At 41.5% G+C, this 22,850-nt stretch overlaps 1 protein-coding gene across 1 annotated transcript in view; it reads left to right on the top strand.

Annotated features, from left to right (window-relative positions):
• Positions 1–22,850, top strand: part of Pgm5 (phosphoglucomutase 5) — a 149,690-nt gene that overhangs the window by 19,878 nt on the left and 106,962 nt on the right. The window contains exons 4-6 of the mRNA XM_042699375.1: positions 1,649–1,774; positions 3,179–3,369; positions 4,080–4,234. Coding sequence (XP_042555309.1) covers positions 1,649–1,774; positions 3,179–3,369; positions 4,080–4,234 — 472 coding nt within the window. The remainder of the gene's footprint in view (positions 1–1,648; positions 1,775–3,178; positions 3,370–4,079; positions 4,235–22,850) is intronic.

The raw sequence follows: 22,850 nt of genomic DNA on the forward strand, positions 1-22,850 counted from the left end.
CTTGCACATGGAGCAAGTGTTCTACCAGCTGAACTGTGTCCTTAGTCCTGTGTGATTGAAAATTATTCAGGGAGTGATTAGAAATACCTTCAGTATACGTTTACATATTTGAGAACTCCAAAGTAACATTCATTTGACCAATTTGAAAAGCAATACACACACATATACATTTTAAAACTTCAGTGTGAACTTCAGAAGCAAAGCTCTTGCACAAAATTTTACTTCCTTAAAGAGTGAAATATTTACTACTTTGAGGAAGAGTATTTTCTTCTCTTTTTTAAAAAATAGCATACATTAATTGTAAAGGAGGGTTTGTTGTGACCTTTCATTAATGTATACAATATATTCCAATCAATCTCCAGTCTCCCTTACCCTGCCACGTCCTAAAACAATTTCAACAGATTTTATTGTTCTATTTTCACACATAAAACAAGCTACTTTGACCCTGTTTATCCTCATGTATGCTCCTGGGAAAAGTATTTTCTGAACGTTAGTTATGTACTTATTGACAAGTTGAAAAAATGTGTTTTATTCTGGATCTTTCATACACTAAACAATGGAAGAATTTTGATTTCTGGTCATTGGGTGTTGCCAAACACTGGTAAACATTTGCATTTAATGAGGATTTTCAGGTATTTGGAGAATACCTGGAAATTGGTTATTACATTGGGTACCAAAGAGATTTCAGATACAACTCAGGAAATAGTCTTCATCTCTAATTTTGCTCTTGGATCTGGTGGGCACATGACATTTGGAAAAAGGGTTCACTATTGTGGTCACATTATTTTTTTATTTTTGGTGTTGGTCATGGGGGCTTGAACTCAGGGCTTGGGCACTGTCCCTAAGCTTTTTACTCAAGGCTAGTGCTCTACCACTTTGAGCCAGAGCTCTATTTCTGGTTTTCTCATGGTTAATTGGAGATAAGAGTCTCACAGACTTTCCTGCCTGTGCTGGCTTTAAACTGGGATTTCAGATCTCAGCCTCTTGAGTAGCTAGGATTACAGGCATGAGCTACTGGTGCCTGGCCTGAGGTCATACTTTGGCTTCCTACCAATTGAGTCATTCTTGGGCCAACTCCCACAGGAAAGGATACCAAGATGATGATTGGCTGATATTTGTGTATTAGGAGAAAGAGGTGACAGAAAGGGGTGACATTGGATATTTTGCTCTTAAATTATTCTTTTTTTTTTTTTGTTGGTCGTGGGGGCTTGAACTCTGGGCCTGGGCGCTGTCCCTCAGCTCTTCAGCTCGAGGCTAGCGCTCTACCACTGGAGCCACAGCGCCACTTCTGGCTTTTTCTGCTTATGTGGTGCTGAGGAATTGAACCCAGGGCCTCATACATGCAAGGCAAGCGCTCTACCACTGAGCCACCTTCCCAGCCCTCTCTTAAATTATTCTTAAGGTTAATTTTTTTTCCTTTGCAAATAAGTTATAATGATATTAGTGATAGCCACTTATCATGTGACAAGTTCATCATGTGTTGGTCATGCTTTGATTTGTATCTACAAATAGACATTTAACTTCCCAGTTGTGGTGTGGGGTTATGATGGTGTTGTGGTTGAATTAAATGCTATCAGGCTATTCTTGCATGTTCAAGTCTCTTTCCTGGGTAGAGTCATTGATGTCTGGCTTGTTTTCCTGTTGTCAGTGGAGATTGTGGACCCTGTGGATATCTATCTCAACCTGCTTCGGACCATTTTCGACTTTAATGCCATTAAGAGTTTGCTGACTGGGCCCAGCCAGCTGAAGATCAGAATTGATGCAATGCATGGAGGTAAGCCATAGTTTTCCACAGATGGGTGGGTGAGAAAAGGGAAGGAGACTTCTATGTGGAGTTTGTGAACTGTGAGGAAGGTTGGATTCATAGAGGTGCACACAACTTACCTATGCTCAGCTATTTGGAAGGCTCTGGGAAACTTCAGGGCTCTTAATGTCTTTGCTTTGGGTGTTAATAAAAACAAAAGTTGATCAAATGAATTTGAGGCTCTGCCTGTGAGAGTATAGAGTGGATTAAGACTTTATTTACTTATTTGTTTATTTATTTATTGCCAGTCCTGGAGCTTGAACTCAGAGCCTAGGCGCTGTCTCTGAGCTTTTTCCTCTAGCTAGCACTCTATCACTTGAACCACAGCTCTGCTCCTGCCTCTTGGTGTTTAGTTGGAGATGAGCGTCTTTCCTGCTCAAGCTGGCTTTGAACCTCCATCCTCAGGTCTCAGCCACCTGAGTTGCTAGGGCTGCAGATGTGAGCCACTGGCATTTGGCTAAGACTGTATTTGTTTTTAATCACAGTACCTGACACAATTCAAATAGTTCCAGGCTAGCACTCTACCACTGGAGCTACAGTGCCACTTCTGGCTTTTTGGTGGTTAACTATATATAAGACTCTCACTGGTTTTCCTGTCTTGGCTGGCTTTGAACTGAAATCCTCAGATCTCAGCCTCTTGAGTAGCTAAGCTGTGCTTAGTTTCTGTTTTTAAAGAGTGTTTTTTATTCAGTTTTCACAGTATTCACTTTTTTTTTTCTTTGCCAGTCCTGGGGCTTGAACTCAGGGCCTGGGCACTGTCCCTGAGCTTCTTTTGTTCAAAACTAGCACTCTACCACTTGAACCACAGCACTACTTCCAGCATTTCATTTGGTACTGAGGAATAGAACGCAAGGCTTTATGCATGCTAAGCAAGTACTCTACCACTAAGGCACATTTCCAGCCAGTATTCAGTTTTTATTCAGCAGTTTGCAATCTTCAAATGATCATATAAAGAATATCGCGGAAGGAGCCCTTCAGAGCTGGGTATATTCCGCAAAAGCACTTAATGTGTGAAAAGTAGCAGATTATAAGTAATTGTCCTAGAATTGATCTCTTCAAGGCCATATTTTAGAAAACTTTGCGGGGGGTGGGGGGAAATTTTCACCTAATGAGATTGATCAATACATCTTATATGTGCCTAACATAGTCAGGAGCACAAAGTAGATGCTCAGGAAATCATAGCTAATGTTGATGTTCTTTGCTGTCTGTTAAAGAAAAAACCCTACAGAATTTTCTTTCTTTCTTTCTTTTTTAGTTCTAGGCTATTAAATCACTTTTATTGTTTTAACTCTTATTGTTTTAACCAGAATGAAATACTCAATAAAAGGATTCTATAAATATTACCTATCATTGTGTATTCTTTTTTATTTTTAGTTATGGGCCCCTATGTGAGAAAAGTTCTTTGTGATGAGCTGGGAGCCCCTGCCAATTCGGCAATAAACTGTGTCCCACTAGAAGACTTTGGAGGACAGCATCCTGACCCAAATCTGACATATGCAACCACCCTTCTAGAAGCTATGAAAGGAGGAGAATATGGGTTTGGAGCTGCATTTGATGCTGATGGGGTAAGTAGGAAAGTAGGAAAGTTTTCCGCCTGCTGATCCTCTTACCACAGAAGGATCTGATCACTGGAAATCAGAGTATTAATGAGCTCATCTGGAGCTGATATAAAATGGGGACATGTAGGCTCCAATTGGCTCTGCATCTTCTTATTGAATGAGTAGATAGTGCAGTTAAATAGCCACATCTTTCTTTGTTTCAGATTAACATATGTTATCAAGAAGTGATTTCTTGGGGGAGGGTTGGTGGAGGAGGGAAAGAGGGAGAAAAATGAGGGAGGGGGTATCCAATTACTCACTGCCTTATGTAACTGTAACCCCTTTGTACATCCCCTTGACAATTAAAATTAAAAAAAGAAGTGATTTCTTCTTTAGAAAACAATGTCCATGCAATAAATCCTTATTTGTAGCTGGGTTTGTTGAAAGTGCCGTGGTAAGAAACCAGCTATTTCAGCAGGAACTCTAGGGAGAAAGTATTATGTCTGGAGGCTCTGAAATAGCCATCCACATTTCAACTGGTGGAATCCATTCCTAGAAGTGTTGAGAGTCTGAGCCCTTGTTAGTCAGGGGTTTATAAAGTTTCCCTTGCTCTCTTTGGTCCCATTCATTGCTTCACGTTACTTACACGGCAGTAAAATGGCTTGTGATGGAGATGGGAATGGGCTGCTCACAGCAGATGCCTTGGGCTGATCATTTTCACACATTCCTTCCCACAGGACCGCTACATGATCCTAGGCCAGAATGGCTTCTTTGTGAGTCCTTCTGACTCCCTGGCCATCATTGCTGCCAATCTCTCTTGCATTCCATATTTCCGTCAGATGGGTGTTCGAGGGTTTGGGAGAAGTATGCCCACCAGTACAGCCCTGGACAGGTAAGCAAGGATGTGACTGTGGAATACTTTATGGTAGACCTCTGTCGGCCAGGAACCCTTTTCTGGGGATGTGGTGAAAGTCTGGGGACTTAGATGCGTGCTGTGGTGTATTCACGCGGGTATTCGTGCGGGAGTCAGGCAGAAACCGATGGATTTCAGTGCTTTGATTTCAGTGCTTTGTTTTTCTTACCTACAAAATGAGAGTACTGACACTGTCAACCTTACATGGATCATTATGAAGTGTGGATATAGTTACTCACGGAAAACTTTTAACAGAATTCCTGGTCCATCGTTAATACTTCATAAATGCTTAGCTATGGAATTTACCAAACCCAAAAGTATGTACAGTATAAGTGAGTGTAGATAGCATGGAGTTGGGTCAGATTACCTTATGTACAAAAGCTTGTATTATTATTAATGGATTGCTTGATAGATTTGTTGTGAGCCATCAATGAGATTGCATGGAAAGCTCCCAACAGGAGTTTACATCATGCTGTAGAGGTTCAGGGTTAGCTTTCTTTCTTCTTGTCCTAACCATCCCTTTCATTATTCACCTCAATTTATGAAATAGTGAAAACTCTTATATATATATATACATATATTCTAAAGCAATAGGTATTATTAATAGAAATCATTAAAGGAGTATAGGTATGTACATTCAGGAAGCTAGCAAACACAGGCACATGAGAACTTCTTGCTCTTCTCCAAGTTACCTATGTTAATAGGCAAATTCAAATTTACCATCAGATCTTTCCATAGAATGTACACATATGTTAAAATGCACTATATACATAATATGTTATGTAATCCCCAAAGAGATCAGAATGTACATATTACTTATAACCTGCTAAATTAATAAACCTTTATGACATGTCAAACAAAGGTCCTATGCAAGTTTTTGGAGTAACTTGAAGATGCCTTTCATGGTTAGCTTTCCTATCTACATGACATCTGGTTTTGTCACTTTAGTCTCTCTTTGTCTAGTACATCTTTCCGTTTTATCTCATGACAATGATTTTTGAAGAGACCTGCCCTGCACAATCTCACTTTCAGGTTTGGGTGGTTATTTTCTTCTGGTGTTATTCATTTGATCATTCATGAAGTAAAATTTATAGACAGTGAAATGCATAAACGTAAGCATTCAATTCAACATTAGCTATGTTGTATTAGTATTGTTATGTAAATTATTTGTTGGACACTTTTGATCACTCCATGGTAAGTAGTAACGGAGTAAAATGCTTGCCCTATGGTAGCTTTATGTTGTTTTGCAATAAACGGCATAACGACTTTTCCATTTTACACCTCAGTTTGCAATGTGTGTGAGTTCTGGTGGGACACAGACACGAATTGTCTGGGGTTCCCAGCTCATCATGAAGAACTTTTCTCACATAGAGGCCCATAACTAAGGTCTTTATTTGAGCCATCCTAGAGAGTGAAAAGAATGACTGTTATGATTTAAGTTTACAACATCTCCATAACGATGGCTTTGAGCTCTTTTCAAACTGGTCTTTGTATAACTTCTTATTATGTATCTATGTGAAATGTATTTGCCCCCCCCTTTTTTTGTCTGTCATGGGTCTTGAACTCTGGGTCTGGGCTCTGTCTCTCAGCTCTTCAGCTCAAGGCTAGCGCTCTACCACCTGAGCCATAGCACCACTTCAGCCCTTTTCTGCTTATGTAGTGCTGAGTTATCAAACCCAGGGCCTCATGTGTGCAAGGCAAGCACTCTACCACTGAGCCACCTTCCCAGCCCCTATTTGCCCATTTCTAAATTTGTCTCTTTGTCTTTTTGTTTTGTATTTGTGAAGATCTTTTATGTTTTTTGGATTCAATTTTTTTTTTTTTTGGGTCCGGTCATGGGGACTGAACTCTGGGCCTGGGCGCTGTCCCTCAGCTCTTCAGCTCAAAGCTAGCACTCTACCACATGAGCCACAGCGCCACTTCCAGCTTTTTTCTTTTTGCTTATGTGGTGCTGAGGAATTGAACCCAAGACCTCATGCGTGCAAGGCAAGCACTCTACCACTGAGCCACCTTCCCAGCCCACAGATTCAGTATTTTGTTATAGATGTAGTAGCACAAATAAATTCCCTGCCTGTTTGCTTGCCTTTTATCTTCTTATTAGCATCTTTCAGTGGTTATATGTTTTAAGTCCCCAGGAACTGAGTCAGGATGATGGGTACTTTGCAGGTATTTAATATTATAGAATTATGTCTAGATAATGCATTCCAGAAGCACAATTGGATGCAGAGGGTGCCTGGGAAAACAGATGAGATTATTTCCCAACTCTCCTTTGGGGCAGCCAGCAACTTTCTAAACAATCACCAGGAGAGGCTGGTTTCATTCGGACAACAAAACCCATTTGTCCTCTCTTCTTGTGGAAATCTTCCAGTCATTCTGGATTTCACTTCATTCCCCTCCACCTCCCACCCTTTTCCTTTGCCATTAAATCTCCGTTTCGGTCAGAAACCAGAAGCCTTGCTTGGAAAGTTCACAAAGGGCCTGTTCTGATATGCAAGTGACCATTTAAAAGGATTCTTCATGCTTGCCAGTTGGGATTCAGCATTCTGTGGGGCTGTGACGTGGGGATTGGTTTGGGGTATTTGATCTGCATGGCGGCTCCCAAGTGGTTTCCCATGATGGGCACTGTGTAAGCATCTTTCATCCTAGGTGGGAAAAGAATTCCAGCTTCAAAACGAGGATCTGCTCGGTCTTTTCCCAAATACCTTAGGATTTCCCAAGTAATTGAATGATATCATAGGACTGTGTGCCCATCAGGCACAGGTCTGGAAGAGTAACAACTGAGTAGTTGAAGTCCCTGGACTAACCTACCTGCCTACACTCCTGGGATTCTGGAATGAAGGGGGGCAGTGTGCTTCTTTGAGACTGGTGAAGTACTCAGACAAACGGTCATTGTTCACAGATCATTGTTGTGTCTTGAGGGAAGACTTCCAGTGTTTTTAATTTCTCTGCTCTTCTATGCTACAAGAATTCTATTTACCGCAGAATAATGATGTTCTAGCCCTGTCACCATTCTTTTTGGGGGGCTCTGTCATTCTGAATGTGTCTGGTTTATGGGTGCAGATGAGTTGTGCTGCTAAGAACATTTTGATCCAGATGATTTGAGAGAAGTAATACATATTCCCAATATATTTGGGGCCCAAGACCCACCCCCAACTCACTTGGCGGTATTACACGACCTTCTGCGTCATCATCTTTCAATAATATTTATGAAGTTCCCATTTGTACTTGGGTCTGTGCCAAGGGCTGTGAAAAAAGGCCATCACCCACAAGTAGAGGAGAGCCTGGCTCACTTGACATGTTCAAACTCTCAAGCAAGGCCAGCATCCTGAAGTCATTCTAGGAGCCAGCTCTGAGGAGTATATTTTGACTATAAAGAAGAGCCTGGGAGGGCTGGGAATGTGGCTCAGTGGTACAGTGCTTGCCTAGCATGCATAAAGCCCTGGGTTGGGTTCCTCAGTACCACATTCTGTTTATGTGGCACTGTGGCTCAAGTGGTAGAGTGCTAGCCTTGAGCAAAAGAAGCTCAGGGACAGTGCCCAGCCCTGAGTTCAAGCTCTGTGAATGGCAATTAAAAAATTCACCCTAGAAGGCTGTCACCCATAAATGTACTGGTGAAGGAATGAATGCCGCTCCACCCTCTTTTCTCTTGGTGCTATCCCAGATTTCACCATTTATCCACCCAGAAAGCATTTATTGAACACGTTCTATGTCCTAGACACAGTCTCCTACCATGGTAGAACTTACACTTCAGTAGGAAAAGACCAAGACAAAGAATAACAAATATGCAGGGCTGGAGGCATGTCTTAGGTGGTAGAATACCAGCCAATGAGCGAAAGCAAGCATCAGATAGGGAGTTTGAGTCATGGTCTTGGACAAAAATAGAAAGAAATAAAAAGTATATAATCTAAATCCAGCTTCCACACAGAAGAGAAACCATACATTGAGTGGTATGCAGTATCTATACATGTAATAACCGAAATATGGTAGATTCAAGGGAGATCTCAATGAGTGTAATTCCTTAGAAAGGCAAAAATCAAAGTTCAAGAAAAGAAACACCAGGAAGTGGGCACTTGAAAGGACTGGGGTGGGTTAAGGAGAAAAAGGTAGATGAATGAAGAGGAGAATGTAGTCAAGAATTCAGTGCATAGCCTACAGGATTAAGAAGAGTGAGGGAGATGAGACCCTTGTCCATTGTATGGCTAGTGAAGATCTTCTCCCAATCCGTGGGCTTTCTATTGATCTTGCTAGCTATGTCCTTTGCCATGCAGAAGCTCTGCAATTTCACGCAATCCCATTTGTCCAACCTTTCTTTGATGTGTTGTGTTTCTGGGTCTCTATTAAGAAAATTTCGGCCTGTGCCAAGGAGACCTAGGGTTTCTCCATCCTGTAATGTTTTCAGAGTGTCTGCTTTGACTCCGACGTCTACTCAAAACATTAACAACAAATCTTCAAAGAAACAACTGCCCAATAAATAAGTGGGCTAAAGACTTAAAGAGAAACTTCTCTGAAGAGGAAAGAAGGATGGCCAGTAGACACATGAAGAAATGCTTAACCTCCCTAACCATAACAGAAATGCAAATCAAAACAACATTGAGATACCACCTCACCCCAGTTAGAATGGCTATAATCAAGAACTCTAATAACAACAGATGCTGGAGGGGATGTGGACAGAAGGGAACCTTACTGCATTGTTAGTGGGAGTGTAAATTTGTTCAACCACTTTGGAAAGTAGTATGGAGATTCCTCAAAAGACTCCATATAGAGCTTCCCTATGACCCAGCAATCCCACTTTTGGGCATTTACCCAAATGTTCACAAATAAGACCACACTAAAGCTACCAGCACGACTATGTTTATTGCAGCCTTATTTATCATAGCTAAGATCTGGAACCAACCCAGATGCCCCTCAGTAGATGAATGGATCAAGAAAATGTGGTATATATACACAATGGAATTCTATGCCTCCATCAGAAAGAATGACATTGCCCCATTTGTTAGGAAATGGAAAGGCTTGGAAAAAATTATATTAAGTGAAGTAAGCTGGGCCCAAAGAAACATAGGTCCCATGGTTTCTCTTATTTGCAATAACTAGTATATGTCTGAGTCAAGCAGAAAAGGTCAGATAAGTTGATGTTAGGGAAATGAACCCTAAGATATGTATTCAAATGTTTTTTTCTTTCATGCGATTGTTTCTAAGATATGTATAAGATGATTTCTCTGTTGCTTTGTATGTCCCTCCCCCAGTATAACCCCTGCTTTCACTGTATTTGATGTTGTTATAATTTGTGGAGAGGAAGGGGAAAAACAAATCGTTTAAATAGGGATACAGGTGGACCCATTGCAACAATGAGATGTACAAGTCGTTATGTCGAAAATGAACTTTACAACTTTGGTGTTTGTGTGGGGGGAGGAGCGGGGGGTGGGCGGGAGGAGGATGGGATGGGAAAGGGAAACAAAGAAGGAGGCAACAATGCTTGATAAGAAATGTACTCATTATCTTGCCCATGTAATTGTAATCCCTCTGTACAGTATTTTCACAATAAAAAAAAAAGAAGAGTGAGGGAGGTGGGTGGAGGGGAGGGATGGGTGACAATGTTGGAAGGGGTGACATTAATCAAGATGCATTGTATTCACAAACTGCTTTGTTACATGGCAAATCCTTTGTACAACTACTTAAGAATAAGAATAATAATAATGAAATAAAATAAAAAAGTGAAAAAAAAGCTTAACAAAGGAAAAAAATGTAGCAAGGCGCATTGTAATACTAGTAAGGAGGAAGAGAAATTAGAGCAGCCATACGTGGCCGGGCTGGAGCATGTTGCTTAAATAAGACAGCCAGAGAAGGACTCTCTCTCAGGAGGTCAGGGGTCATCGGAATCATGCAGCAGGACTGGCTCTGATGCTGGGAATGGAAATGACCCATAGAACACATGTGAAAATACTTATTCCCGAGACTGTCGCTTATAGCTCTTGGTTGCTAATCCCCAATTGAAAATACGTTCTGTAGCTTTATCTTGCACACACTCTGCTGGTTGTTGGTATTTAGACAATGTTAAGCCAGCAAGCATGCAAGTATCTATCCTCTACGTACATGCTGTTGCATCTCCTATCAGCATGGTACATGTGGCAATGGAAAGACATAATAATGGGAGTTAGTCCCTACTCCCTCAGTTTGCATACATTGTTTCTGCACAAAATGATGGAATTATTTTGCCCCCAGCAGATAATTAGGGCTATTTCTTCTGTACTAAAATAACAGGGGAAAAATAATACATTTAGCATGCATAGGAATTAGCGTTCTGAAACTTCACACTTGATTTGGTTGGGATCAAAGTAGGAAAGAAAGCATGCTCCAAAGGGACTTATCAAAGAGAATCTAATAACAGAAACTTAGTAACTTGGCCTATAAAAACATGAATGAGCCAGGGCCCAGTGGCTCCTGCCTGTAATCCTAGCTACTCAGGAGGCTAAGATCTGAGGATTGTGGCTTGAAGCCAGCTCCAGTAAGAAAATCTATGAGACTCTTATCTCCAATTACCCAGCTAAAAGCTACAAGTAGCTGTGGCTGAAGGGGTGGAGCACTAGTCTTGAGCAAAAATGCTATGGGAAAGTACCTGGGCCTTGAGTTCAAGCTCTAGGACCAGCACAAAAACATAAATTATATATATGAGGATAAGGACATTGAAAAGGTCAGTGGAGAATGAGGAAGCATCCTGGGACCAGCCATAGTGAAATGTACTAGCCTCTTGGAAGTATAGAATGAAGGATTAGGGAACCTCAGCCCAGTGAAGTCTGGAGTTGCGGAAGACAGGTTTTCAGAGGGGACTTGAACTTGTCAGGGAGGGAGGAAAACTTCAGCATCTTGTGTTTCTCACCCAGAAATGTTTGCTGATGTCTCCTGTTAGCCAAACCCACTGATAGTCAGAAGCAGCCTGTGGAACTTTGTTCTGAAGAGGAACCCTGAACATTGAGTGAAATGAGGAGTCCCAGAATAGCCAGAGCAACCAGCACAACAGCTAGTCCTTTAGGAACTTTCCAGTTGTTCATCTTCTAGTTTCATCCTCTCCCCTTTTTGGTACATCAGGCACAGACAGTTGAATTGATACCATTCACTCATCTTACCATACTTGGTCCAATAGAAGGCCCAATTACCAATTACTGTTACTTTAAAACAAAACCATTGGCAATCTCAAGACCCATAGAAAGATCAGTGTGCTTGTCTTTCCTTTGATTGACTTATCTACTATAGACCACTACAAAGATAAGTTTCTTGAGTATCTTTTCTTTGTGTATATTGTTGTCTTGTGTATGCTTTCTTTGGTACTGGTACTGAGACTTGAACTCAGGGTCTCCACACCCACTTTGCTTCTTTGCTCAAAGCTGGCTTTCTACCACTTGAATCCCACCATTACTTCTGGTGGAGGTTAATTGGAGTTAAGAGTCTCATGGAATTTTCAATCCAGGCCTGCTACAAACTTCTTTCCTCACATCTTAGCCTGTTGAGTATCTAGAATTATAAACATGAGCCACCAGATTCTGACTGATTTGCATATACTTTTAACTATTGTGATGAATGCTGTATAATTTGTGTTTGGTTTCTTAACTTTTTTTTTTCTCACTGAAGACTATGTTTTAGGATGCCCTTATGTTTTCCTCATCCATGAACAACCAGATGACTTTGCCCTTCAATTCTAGTTGCATAGGTTCTCTGTGCGTTGGTGTGAGCATTTCTTTTTTTTTTTTATTTTATTTTATTTTATTTTATTTTATTTGAAAACATACTGTACAGAGGGGTTACAATTACATGGGCAGGAAAATGCATACATTTCTTACCAAGCATTGCAGCCTCCTCCTTTGTTTACCCTTCACCTCCCTTCCCAGCCTCCCCCCTCCCCCCCACCCAATCATGCCCCCCCTCCCTCCCCCCCACCGACATTGTAAAGCTGGTTTTGACATGACATTTTGTACTTCTCATTGTTGCAACAGGTCCACCTGAATCCTTAAACGACTTGTTTGTCCCCGTCTCCTCCACATGTTATACTGACATCAAATATAGTGAAAGCAGGGGTTACACTGCGGGGGAGGGACATACAAAGCAACAAAGAAATAATATTATAGATGCGTTAGAAACACATGCATGAATGAAACAAAAACATTAAAATACATATTTGAGGGTTCGTTTTCCTAACATCACATTCTAGCCATAAAAGAAATGCAAATCAAAACAACATTGAGATATCACCTCACTCCAGTTAGAACAGCAAAAATCAAGAACTCTAACAACAACAGATGCTGGAGGGGATGTGGACAGAAAGGAACCTTACTTCATTGTTGGTGGGAATGTAAACTTGTTCAACCACTTTGGAAAGCAGTATGGAGGTTCCTCAAAAGACTCCATATAGAGCTCCCCAATGACCCAGCAATCCCACTTTTGGGCATTTACCCAAATGACCACAAACAAGGCCACACTAAAGCTACCAGCACAACTATGTTTATTGCAGCATTATTTACCATAGCTAAGATATGGAACCAACCCAGATGCCCCTCAGTAGATGAATGGATCAAGAAGATGTGGTATATATACACAATGGAATTCTATGCCTCCATCAGAAAGAATGACATTGCCCCATTTGTTAGGAAATGGAAAGGCTTGGAAAAAATTATATTAAGTGAAGTAAGCCAGGCCCAAAGAAACATAGGTCCCATGGTTTTCCTTATTTGCAATATCTAGTATAGGTATGAGTCAGGTGTGAGCATTTCTTTAAGCTGTGTATCCAGGAGCAGAATGGCTTCAGGTGCTGGTGGGGCTATTCTGACTTTAATCAGTCTCCACCAAATATAGGTAGAAATATATGCTTTCCCTAAGGTCCTTTCCAACTGCTGCTGAGTTTCTACACCTTCAAATCTAGGCCAATGCTTTAAAATGTCCAGTTCTCCAATATCTGCAGTGTAAAATAGAGTAACATGCCATGGCTGTTTTAATTTTTTATTTCTCATGTTGCTGGGTTTAAGACTCTCTTCACGTGTTTGACATAATTGGGGTTTTTCCCATTCTATTCATTGTCTCCTTAAGTTATTTGCCTATTCCTTTTAGGGTTTTCCCTTCCTCCCTTCCTTCCTTTCTTTCTCTCTTTCTTTCTTTCATTCTTTTTTTCTTTCTGAATCTGATTTTCAGGATATATATATATATATATATATATATATATATATACACACACACATATATATATATATATTCTAGATAATAGACCCTGTCACATTTAGACATTTTAAATTTTCATCCTTTTTCTTTAGACAGAAATTTGCCTCTGTGTTCCTTGTCCAAATTGATATCATCATATAGATATGTTTTAGACAATCCAAATTCAAATGTATGAATATCAATGTTTCTAATTTTCTCTAAAACGTGTTCTTCTTGAGTTTACTATCACAGTGAGTCATTTATCACTGTTACAATAATCCTTTGAATAATCCTAGGCCCACTTCTCCTCCTCTTTAATGTCCTATGAGTCACTGAATTTTATTAGAAAACCCTTTTTATTATTTCTGAATTATTCTTTCCATTCCTGTGTTGACTTTGCTGTTTCTGGGTTTCATGATCTTGTGCTTGGATGATTGCCATAGTCAGTGAACTGGTATTTTCCTCTTCTTTGTAGGATAGCCTGGATTCCTCCAAGAAAGTTGTTCAAAAGCAGAAAGACACATTATTGTCTTATTGTTTGCGTAAAATTGGTCAGTGGCCTTGAAAGCCTGTGAAAGGAGACGCCATCTCATGGTTGTCGGAGCATCTTCTCCTGATTACATTTGTCACCTTGCTCTCCAGGCATGCGCTGCTTATAGTTCCTCAATTTCCATCACTCTCACACTTCTGGGCCTCACACATGATTCCCTCATTGAATGTGCTCCCATTGCTCCACCCCAACCCACTCTATTCCCCCTCTCTCTCTCTCTCTCTCTCTCTCTCTCTCTCTCTCTCTCTCTCTCTTGAGTGTCATGGGACTTGAACTCTGGGCATGGGTGCTGTCCCTGAGCTCTTAAGCTCAAGGCAAGTGCCCTACCACTTGACCACTTGATCCACAGCACCACTTCCATTTCTGTTGGTTAATTGGAGGTAAGGATCTCACAGACTTTCCTGCCCAGGCTGACTTTGAACCGCGATCCTCAGATCTCAGCTTCCTGAGTAGCTAGGATTACAGGCGTGAGCCACTAGTGCCTAGCCTTTTCCTTCTCTTTTTAGGCTTGAGTTAAGCTTTGTCTTCTTGGTGAGTCTTTTGTCTTGGTCTTTGCTCCACCGCAAAGCAGCACATAGAGCTCACTTTTTATGAATTCCCTTGGTGTTAAAACATTAAAATACTCCCTGTCCATTCCATATCTTGGTTTTATTCAGTGTTTGACTCAGGGCATGGTCTTAATAAACACTTACTAAATGAAAGAATGAAATTTCTTCCCTTTTGGATTTCTTTTTAATTTTGGAAATATAATATGTAAACCCCACAAATTTAATCACGTGATTCTGAAAGTGAACTATTATGAATGGCCAACAAACTTTTTTGACTTTTCTGTACAAAGATAAATTTGGTGATGCTACCCTTTGACCACCAAGAAAAATATATCTCAATGATTAGAGAAAAAAATGTATGATGCCTAATTTCCTGATCTTGTACATGATTTGAATTCTTCATTTTATAACTGGATGAGTCTGGACGGAGTTGGGGTTTTAGTAATGATAGGTGTATTGAAGTCTTTAGCACACATGATACAAAAGAAAGCAATCACATAGCAATAATTTCTAGTCAATGATTAAACACTTGTCAGATATGGTGGTACACACCTGTAATCCTCCATGTTCGTGAAGTGGAGGCCAGGAGAATAATGAGCTCAAAGCTAGCCTGGCGAAAGTTAGCAAAACCTACCTCAAAAACAAAAGAGGCAAGAGAATAGCTGAAGTGGTAGAACCCTTCCTTATGTGAGTGAGGCTTTGGGTTCACTTCCCAGTCTTATAAAATGAGATGAGATGAGAGGAAATGAAATACTGCATCCTGAATTTAAACTCAGGACAGTTTATTTCTTACTGTGATAAGAAACTCGGGATATTTAGAAGCTATCTAATATTGCTTTCCCTCATGGTTTTTATAATCAGTGACTAGAAAGGATGCTCAGAAGGATTCACATATGTAATTGGTGTGTCGAAGAGTTGATTTGTGGTAAGAAAATGATCTCAGGCTTACGTGGTTCGCATTTGTATAATTAGATGGATAGAGAAGAATACACGGGTATTTTAGACCAGAAGCCGTAAGTGCGTAAGTAAGGAGCAGTAAATCATATTTCGTTCAATTCTGGGTTTATGATACCAGAGTTGGTAAGAAAAAAAACCACACTGTTTGATAAAGACCGTAAATTACTTGAGTTTCAGCCTGTATAGCTGTCTTTGCCCTCCCATGTGAACTGGAATATGAGCAGGTTTGAAGGCAGCTCCTTCTTATCTGCTCTGTTAGCCAAGACTCTGGCATCCCTTGATTCATTCGCAGGAGGGCATGGCCATTGTTAAAGGTGTCTACATCTTGCTCACACCTAGCTCACTGGCTTGGTCCTTTGGTTCTTTGACAGATGACTTTGGATTCAGTCATACTTAACAATGCACTGTGTAATGGCTTGGCCATTTGAAGCAGAGAAGTCAAGGGCATCCAGTAACTGCATGGCTTGTTTTACTTTCCAGTGGGAATGTTACCTTCCTGGCCTGCCATTGTTTCTAATCTAAGCTTTAGTTTCTGAAAGCTCTCCTCAGTGAAACAAGTGCCCTTTTTGATTCCTTATTACTAAAAAATATTTGTCTGGTTTTTAAAAGCCAATCTTATTGTTTACTGCAAAGAGACAATAAAGTATCCAGGCTGACGAGAATGGTTTATATCTGGATTATGGTGGCAGTTATACAACTATATGTACTTGTTAGGATTCTTGGAACAAGATTCTTGGAACAAGGTATGGCTCAAGTGGTAGAGTATGAACTTGAGTCCCTGACTTCAACCCCTAGTACAAGAAAGAAGAAAAAGAAAAAGAAGAAAGAAAGAAAGAAAGAGATAGAAAAAGAAAGGAAGGAAGAAAGAAAGAAAGAGGAAGAAAAAGGAAGGAAGGAAGGAAGAAGGGAGGGAGGGAAGGAAGGAGGGAAGGAAGGAAGGAAGGAAGAAAGGAAGGAAGAAAGGAGAAAACAAAAAGATATCAATTATGAGTCATGGAATTTTCCATCTAAGATTACTGACATGAATTAATGATGAATTTTATTTTTGTACATTATGATTTGATAAAGGTGATAAGAGTAATTGAGCTCTACTTAAAAATAAAGCAAAGCCCATCTCTCGAGTTTCCCTTTGTGAGTGGATCAGGAATTGCCACTCACTCTGAAGGACTCTTGCCCCCAGCGTGGAGGTTTGTACACACTGGGCCAATGTGACCAGCAATAAACATTGGTCAAGGTCAGAAGAAAGGAGCAGCGTCTGGAATCACCATGCAGTTTCTGTCTTCGTGCTATATAAGCAGACTATAAATATTCAGACTACAAACATTACCATCGGGTAAATAGAATTTCAACCCAAGTTGTCTTGTCATTTTTGACCCTGAATGTATCACTCCGGGTCTTTGTAAAGCTCTGGGAGAAACAGCTCCTGGCTTTAACCTAAGACTTCCAGGAAAACTGCTGACTGGAGTTCAGCGTGAACATTGAATCCTACCCCTTGCTTCTGTATCTGCTGGAAGTTATGAGCTTTTGGTTGCCCCAAAAAGCACTGATCAGGTTTCAATAGCTTTGCTTAGCTACATTCTTAAAAAGTAGGTTAAGCAGATTCTCATCTCTTCTCTCCAAGAGTTTTCAATCGGAGACAGACAACACCGATGACCTGAAACATAAAAGATAAGGCTGAAGCACAATGGATTCCCTTAGGAGCTAACATGTCAGTGGTTGGGTATAAGATGTCTGTGCCTAGAAAAATAAAGATCAAATCTTGTTAGCCCATCTATATTGCAGTATACAGGTGAGGATGGCTTCCAGGCCTGGAAATTCTTCATCTCATTTCTGATCAGGTTTCTGCCTGAGGATGAAGTTTGTCAGTTGGAATTCAGACACGTTTAGACTCTGAGAATGTAGTACAGGCTTATGTTCCAACCCAGAGCTGCTGAGTTCAGGCCTGTGGTTGAGAATGCAATGATCTCTACCAACACTCGGATGGTTATCAGTCAGCTGATGGTATCAGTTATTGCTCTGTACAGCACAGGAAGAAACTCGCTGAAATGGGGCCTCAAGTATGAAGCAACATGGTGGCCCAAATAGTAAAGTAGAGCTAGCCTCAGGAGAGTGTTGATCCAGCAGCTCGAATTATACTAACATTTGACTTAAGAGTTTTCCTTGCTCAGCCTTAGAAGGAGTCTCTTTTCTCTTCAGGGTCCTTGCTGTGGCCCTCTAGGCCAGACTTGAGCATCTGCAGGATTTCTAATCCTTATAGCCTGCAGTACTCTGTAAGCATGAGAGACAATCCCCCACGTCCCCCAGATAATTAGAAACATCACATCGACTCTTGATGTTTGTCTGACTTCTGTGGTCAAAGCACATATGACCTCTTGCTAGGATCATAGGGGATGGTCCCTTCCTCCCTCTCAGCAACATCTTTCTCTTTTTCCTGCTGGAAACCATGACAACAGCATAGTGAGATGTGATAAAAAAGAGGTGTGAGTACCTGAGGGTATTGGGAAACTAAGGACATACTTCTTACATCTTCCTTCTGATACCCAGAGTGCCAGTGGTACTGCTTGTCTATGACTTTACATGTACAGAGGCCAAGACCAAGACCAAGAAGTTCTCTTCTTCTAGCCTCCTCTTCATTCTTTTCTTTTTCTTTTTTGTCCATCATGGGGCTTGAACTCAGGGCCTTTTTGCCATCCCTAAGCTCTTTCACTCTTCTACTTTGAACCATAGCTCTACTTCCAGTTTTCTGGTGGTTAATTAGAGATGAATCTCTGCATTTTCCTGCCTGGGCTGGCTTTGATCCTCAGATCTCAGCCTCCTGAGTAGCTAGCATTACAGGCGTGAACCACAGGTCTCTGGCTCCCTCTTCTTTTATTCCTTTCTTCCTTCATCCCCTCAGCAAGCGCGCCTCCCCCCCTCTCTTTTTTGTCGGTCATGGGGCTTGAACTCTGGGCCTGAACACTGTCCCTCAGCTCTTCAGCTCAAGGCAAGCAGTCTCTATCAGTTGAGCCACAGCGCCACTTTCCATTTTCTAGTGGCTTATAGGAGAAAAGAGTTTCACGGCCTTTCCTGCCCGGGCTGGCTTTGAACCGAGATCCTCAGATCTCAGTCTCCTGAGTAGATAGGATTACAGGCGTGAGCCACCAGCGCCAGCTTCTCTCTTTTTTTAATTCCTTCTTTCATCCTCCTTCTTCGATCCCTTTATCTCCCCTTTCCTCTGATCTCCGCCTCTTTAACTACTTTCCACGTTTTCTGTTTTGTTTTGTTTTTTTGGGTCCGGTTGTGGGGCCTGAACTCTGGGCCTGGGCGCTGTCCCTCAGCTCTTCAGCTCAAGGCTAGCGCACTACCACTTGAGCCACAGCGCTACTTCGGGCTTTTTCCTTATGTGGTGCTGAGGAATCGAACCCAGGGCCTCAGGCATGCAAGGCAAGCACTCTACCACTGAGCCACCTTCCCAGCCCAACTTTCCACGTTTTCATTTTTCAGCCCTTTCTGTGTGCCAGGCATACTGCTTGACTCTATATATTCCTACAGGAGCTCATCTTCCCTTCCTTGGCCCTTCTTCTTCTAGTAAATGTCGCCACCAGCAAAACCTGCCGGTATTCTTCGTGAACCGTTCAGAGGGGTCTCTCAGTTTGAACCCCAAGGGCAGACGTGGAGATGCTTGCATTCCATAGATCAGAAACACACTTTTGCCATTGACTTATTCTTTGGGGTGGGAGAAAGAGAGACAGTGAGAACATGGGGGAAAAGAAGAAAGGAAGGGTGGGGGAAGAACACAGTTTGAGAGAGGCAAGCATTGATAGTTGTCATCTTGTGCACCAAATGCAATTTGATCCTTGCTGGCCTTCCTTCCCTTGGCCTTTGTGTTCAGACTACTCCCAGCACTACATGCTCCGTGGGCTAATTTCTGAGGGTCTCCTCTCCTAAATGAGGGTAAGGTATCCCTCCTATTAACTAGAAGGATTAGATGGAGCTATGTATAGTCAGTGCTTAATGTTGACAGTACACGCTCAGTGTCTGATGATAAGTTTGTACAGAAGACAGACGGACACATGGGCAGGTGACTCGCCAGTTCTGGGGAGAACTTAAGGACTAGACCTAGGCAGTGGCTGGTCTCAGATCTGGAGTCTTCCCTGGAGAAAACAGCGGTGGGGTGGTGGTACTGACTGCTTGTGCTCACTCACCTCTCTGCATACAAGGCATTTGAAGGCGGCTGGTGAAACATCATAGAGAATTTCACAGTATTTCCGATTCCCTTGTAAGTAGTAATGATCGCTAGTTTTCTTTAGCTCTTGTTTGTATGAACTTTGGTTCAGGAATAGATCTACTGCCTTTTGATCTGTGCCTTTTAGGTAACAGCTTATAAAGTTGCTACCAAGGAGAAAATTCTGGTTCACTTTGTTGGATGTTTCTGGAGAAAATGTATTGGACCCCGTGAACTCTATTTCTTTAGGAAACTCATCTTTTTGGTTTCTTTTTCTTTGAAAACATGTGCATGTCTAAATGTTTCCTGTCCAAAAGCCATTAAACCTTCACTGAGGAACATGCCCTCCCTGCTACTAAGTGCAATGATAGGGTTTTGAGTTTGCACCGCATGCACGTTCCCATGAAAACATATTAGGTGATTCATGTGAATAGCGTAAGCATGTGTCCATTTGTGTATTAGTCCAGCCAAAAGCTACGGAAGTCAAATAAGAGGAACTTCATAATGAATTGAGTTGCATTGTGATAAACTAGTTCTGGGGAGATTTGTGAAAATGGCTTTCCTTGTTCCTTGTTAACCAGGTTCATAACTCATAGCTCAGATTTCTTCTTCCCTGGCCAGTGGCCTTGGTCCTTAGAGTTTAGCAGGAGCTACATCCACAGCATCTGTTTTCCAGTAAGCCACAGGAGGGGCTGAAAAAAAGGGCACAGGAATATACTGTTTTATAAGGAGGTTCATAGGCATGGACAATGGGCATTTTTGTTTATGTTCTAGTGTCCAGCAAGCTGCAAGGGAGGCTGAGGAGTAGAAGTCTTTGTTCTGCATAGACTCAGGCATGGCTGAGGCTCAGAAAATTTCTCATGGAAGAAGTTGGGGAGAGCAGCAATTGAGAAAGAAGATGCATTGTCTATCATAGCTATAGATGTCCTTAGCATTCTGTGTGCAGGAGTGTAAACATGTCCATAGAAAATGTCTGAACTGTGACGGGTAAAATTATTTTTCTTTATACAAAAGACAAGGCCGGGTGCCATTGGCTCACACCTGTAATTCTAGTTACTCAGGAGATCTGAGGATAGTGATTTGAAGCCAGCCTGGGCAGAAATTTGAGAGACTTTTGTCTCCAGTGAACCAACATAAAGCCGCAAGCAGAGGTGTGGCGGCGCACGTGGTAGAATGCCAGCCTTGAGTGAAAAAGCCACATAAAATCATAAGGCCCTGATATCAAGCCTCAGTACTAACTAACTAATTCTCTCTCTCTCTCTCTCTTTCACACACACACACACACACACACACACACACACACACACACACACACACACACAATTTACCCTTGAAAACAGGGACCACATCTTCTTTGTGTGTGTGTGTGTGTGTGTGTGTGTGTGTGTGTGTGTGTGTGTGTGTGTATCTGAGTATAATGGGATAAACAGGGACCTTCTGGAGTAAACAGTCCATATACAGTATGGTGGCAGAGAACCTGGGCTTTAGGCTTACCGACCCATGTTCGAGTTCAAGACTCACCCTTTCCAGCTGTTAGGTAGGAGAGAGCTACCATCACCAGCCATGATCTAGATCTACCATCATCTTGCCTTTCTTTGTCTTATTCTCATTTGCCCAATGGAAACTAAGGGCTTAAGCTCATCAGGTTCTCAGACAAGGTGGATGAGTTTGTAAATGTAAAATGAGAGCTGGGAGTATAGGTCAGAGACAGAGAGCTTACCTATCAGGGACAAGGACCTTGGTTTGACCCCAAATACCACAACAAAACCAAATATACAAAAGAAATGGGAAATGATCCACAAAGAATAAACACTATCAACATAGTCTATCAACATAGTCTACCTTGTATATTTTCAGTTTCCTCTAAGAATATAGTCGTACCGGGTTGTTGATGGAAGAAAATCCCCTCTCTAAATTCTAACATTGCTGACAAATGGAAGTGAACCTTACCCATAATACACCTCATGATGTCTGCATCACATGACATCAAATGACATGGAGTTTCACTTCTGGTCCAGTTGTCATACATCTATATTATCTGCTAATACTTCCTAACTTCTCCTTACTGTGTGTTACCCACTTCCTAAAAGAGGACAGGCAGAAGAGATGAGAAATGTTCCTGGTTTCTGTAATGGATGAAATCACCACATTGACTGGATTTTCTAGCTCTTCTGAGGGTTTATCCCGTGGACTTCTTGCCTTCCCCTAATGAAAGTGCTAAGTATCTTTAAGCCATCCGTGCACAGCTGGTTCTAACAGCCTCATGTCCAGGACTGTATTTCATCTCATTGGCTACAGGGACCATTAATTTTTTTTTTTTTTTTACTTCTTCCTTTAACTGAAGTATGTGCCATATTCCATTTTAAAAAGAACTCAGTATTCCAGGGCACATTGATGTGTTTGGGGACAGCTTGCCTTTCAAATACAAGAGGGAGGTTTCCCTTAACCTATCCAGTTGTACAGTGGCCCTGGTCTCCTGTGTGGCTTGAAGAGATTGAAGCAGCCGATGTATTCTTTGGGGAGCGATTCAAAGCTTGACAGGAAACATCTGCTTTAATCTGCTCCAACATCAACAAGATCGATGTGGTAGGAAATCTGTTGTGACTGTGTGGGTTCCATTTCTCAAGCCAGGGCTTGGCCTAAGACTGGGGCTGTTTGGAAAAGCAGCACAATGTGGTCCCATTTGTCAAAATGTGGACAGAGCAAGCTTCATTATTTAAGAATATCCTGTGGCGATTTTTCTACTTAGAGCGAACTGTTTGCTTTCTGAATCTGTCTGCCGGTCTTCATTCCCTTGCCTTTCCTTATGTATTTATTTACGTATTTATGTATTACTTATTTACTTATTCTCAGCACATTTCCAACCTGGCTTTCCATTATGAGCATACACGTCTTAACTTTAATTTTATCATCCTCTGTCAAGAGTAAGAAAGGTGTCCTCTGGTGGTAACTCTCAATGGAGGAAGATTCTCCCCAAGACTCTTAAAATATCTGTACAACAAGTATGCAAGCACACGGAGACATACTCTCAAACACAGGCATACAACTTTAGAGATTGGCAGGTATTGTCTGCCTGATCTTATCATGTTAAGAATCATGGATCTGGGCTGGGAAGTTGGTTCAGTGGTAGAGCGCTTGCCTGGCATGCATGAGTCC

This window comes from Dipodomys spectabilis, unplaced genomic scaffold (genome assembly GCF_019054845.1).
Source record: "Dipodomys spectabilis isolate Male_0828 unplaced genomic scaffold, ASM1905484v1 ptg000241l, whole genome shotgun sequence".
Classification (NCBI taxonomy): Eukaryota; Metazoa; Chordata; class Mammalia; order Rodentia; family Heteromyidae; genus Dipodomys; species Dipodomys spectabilis.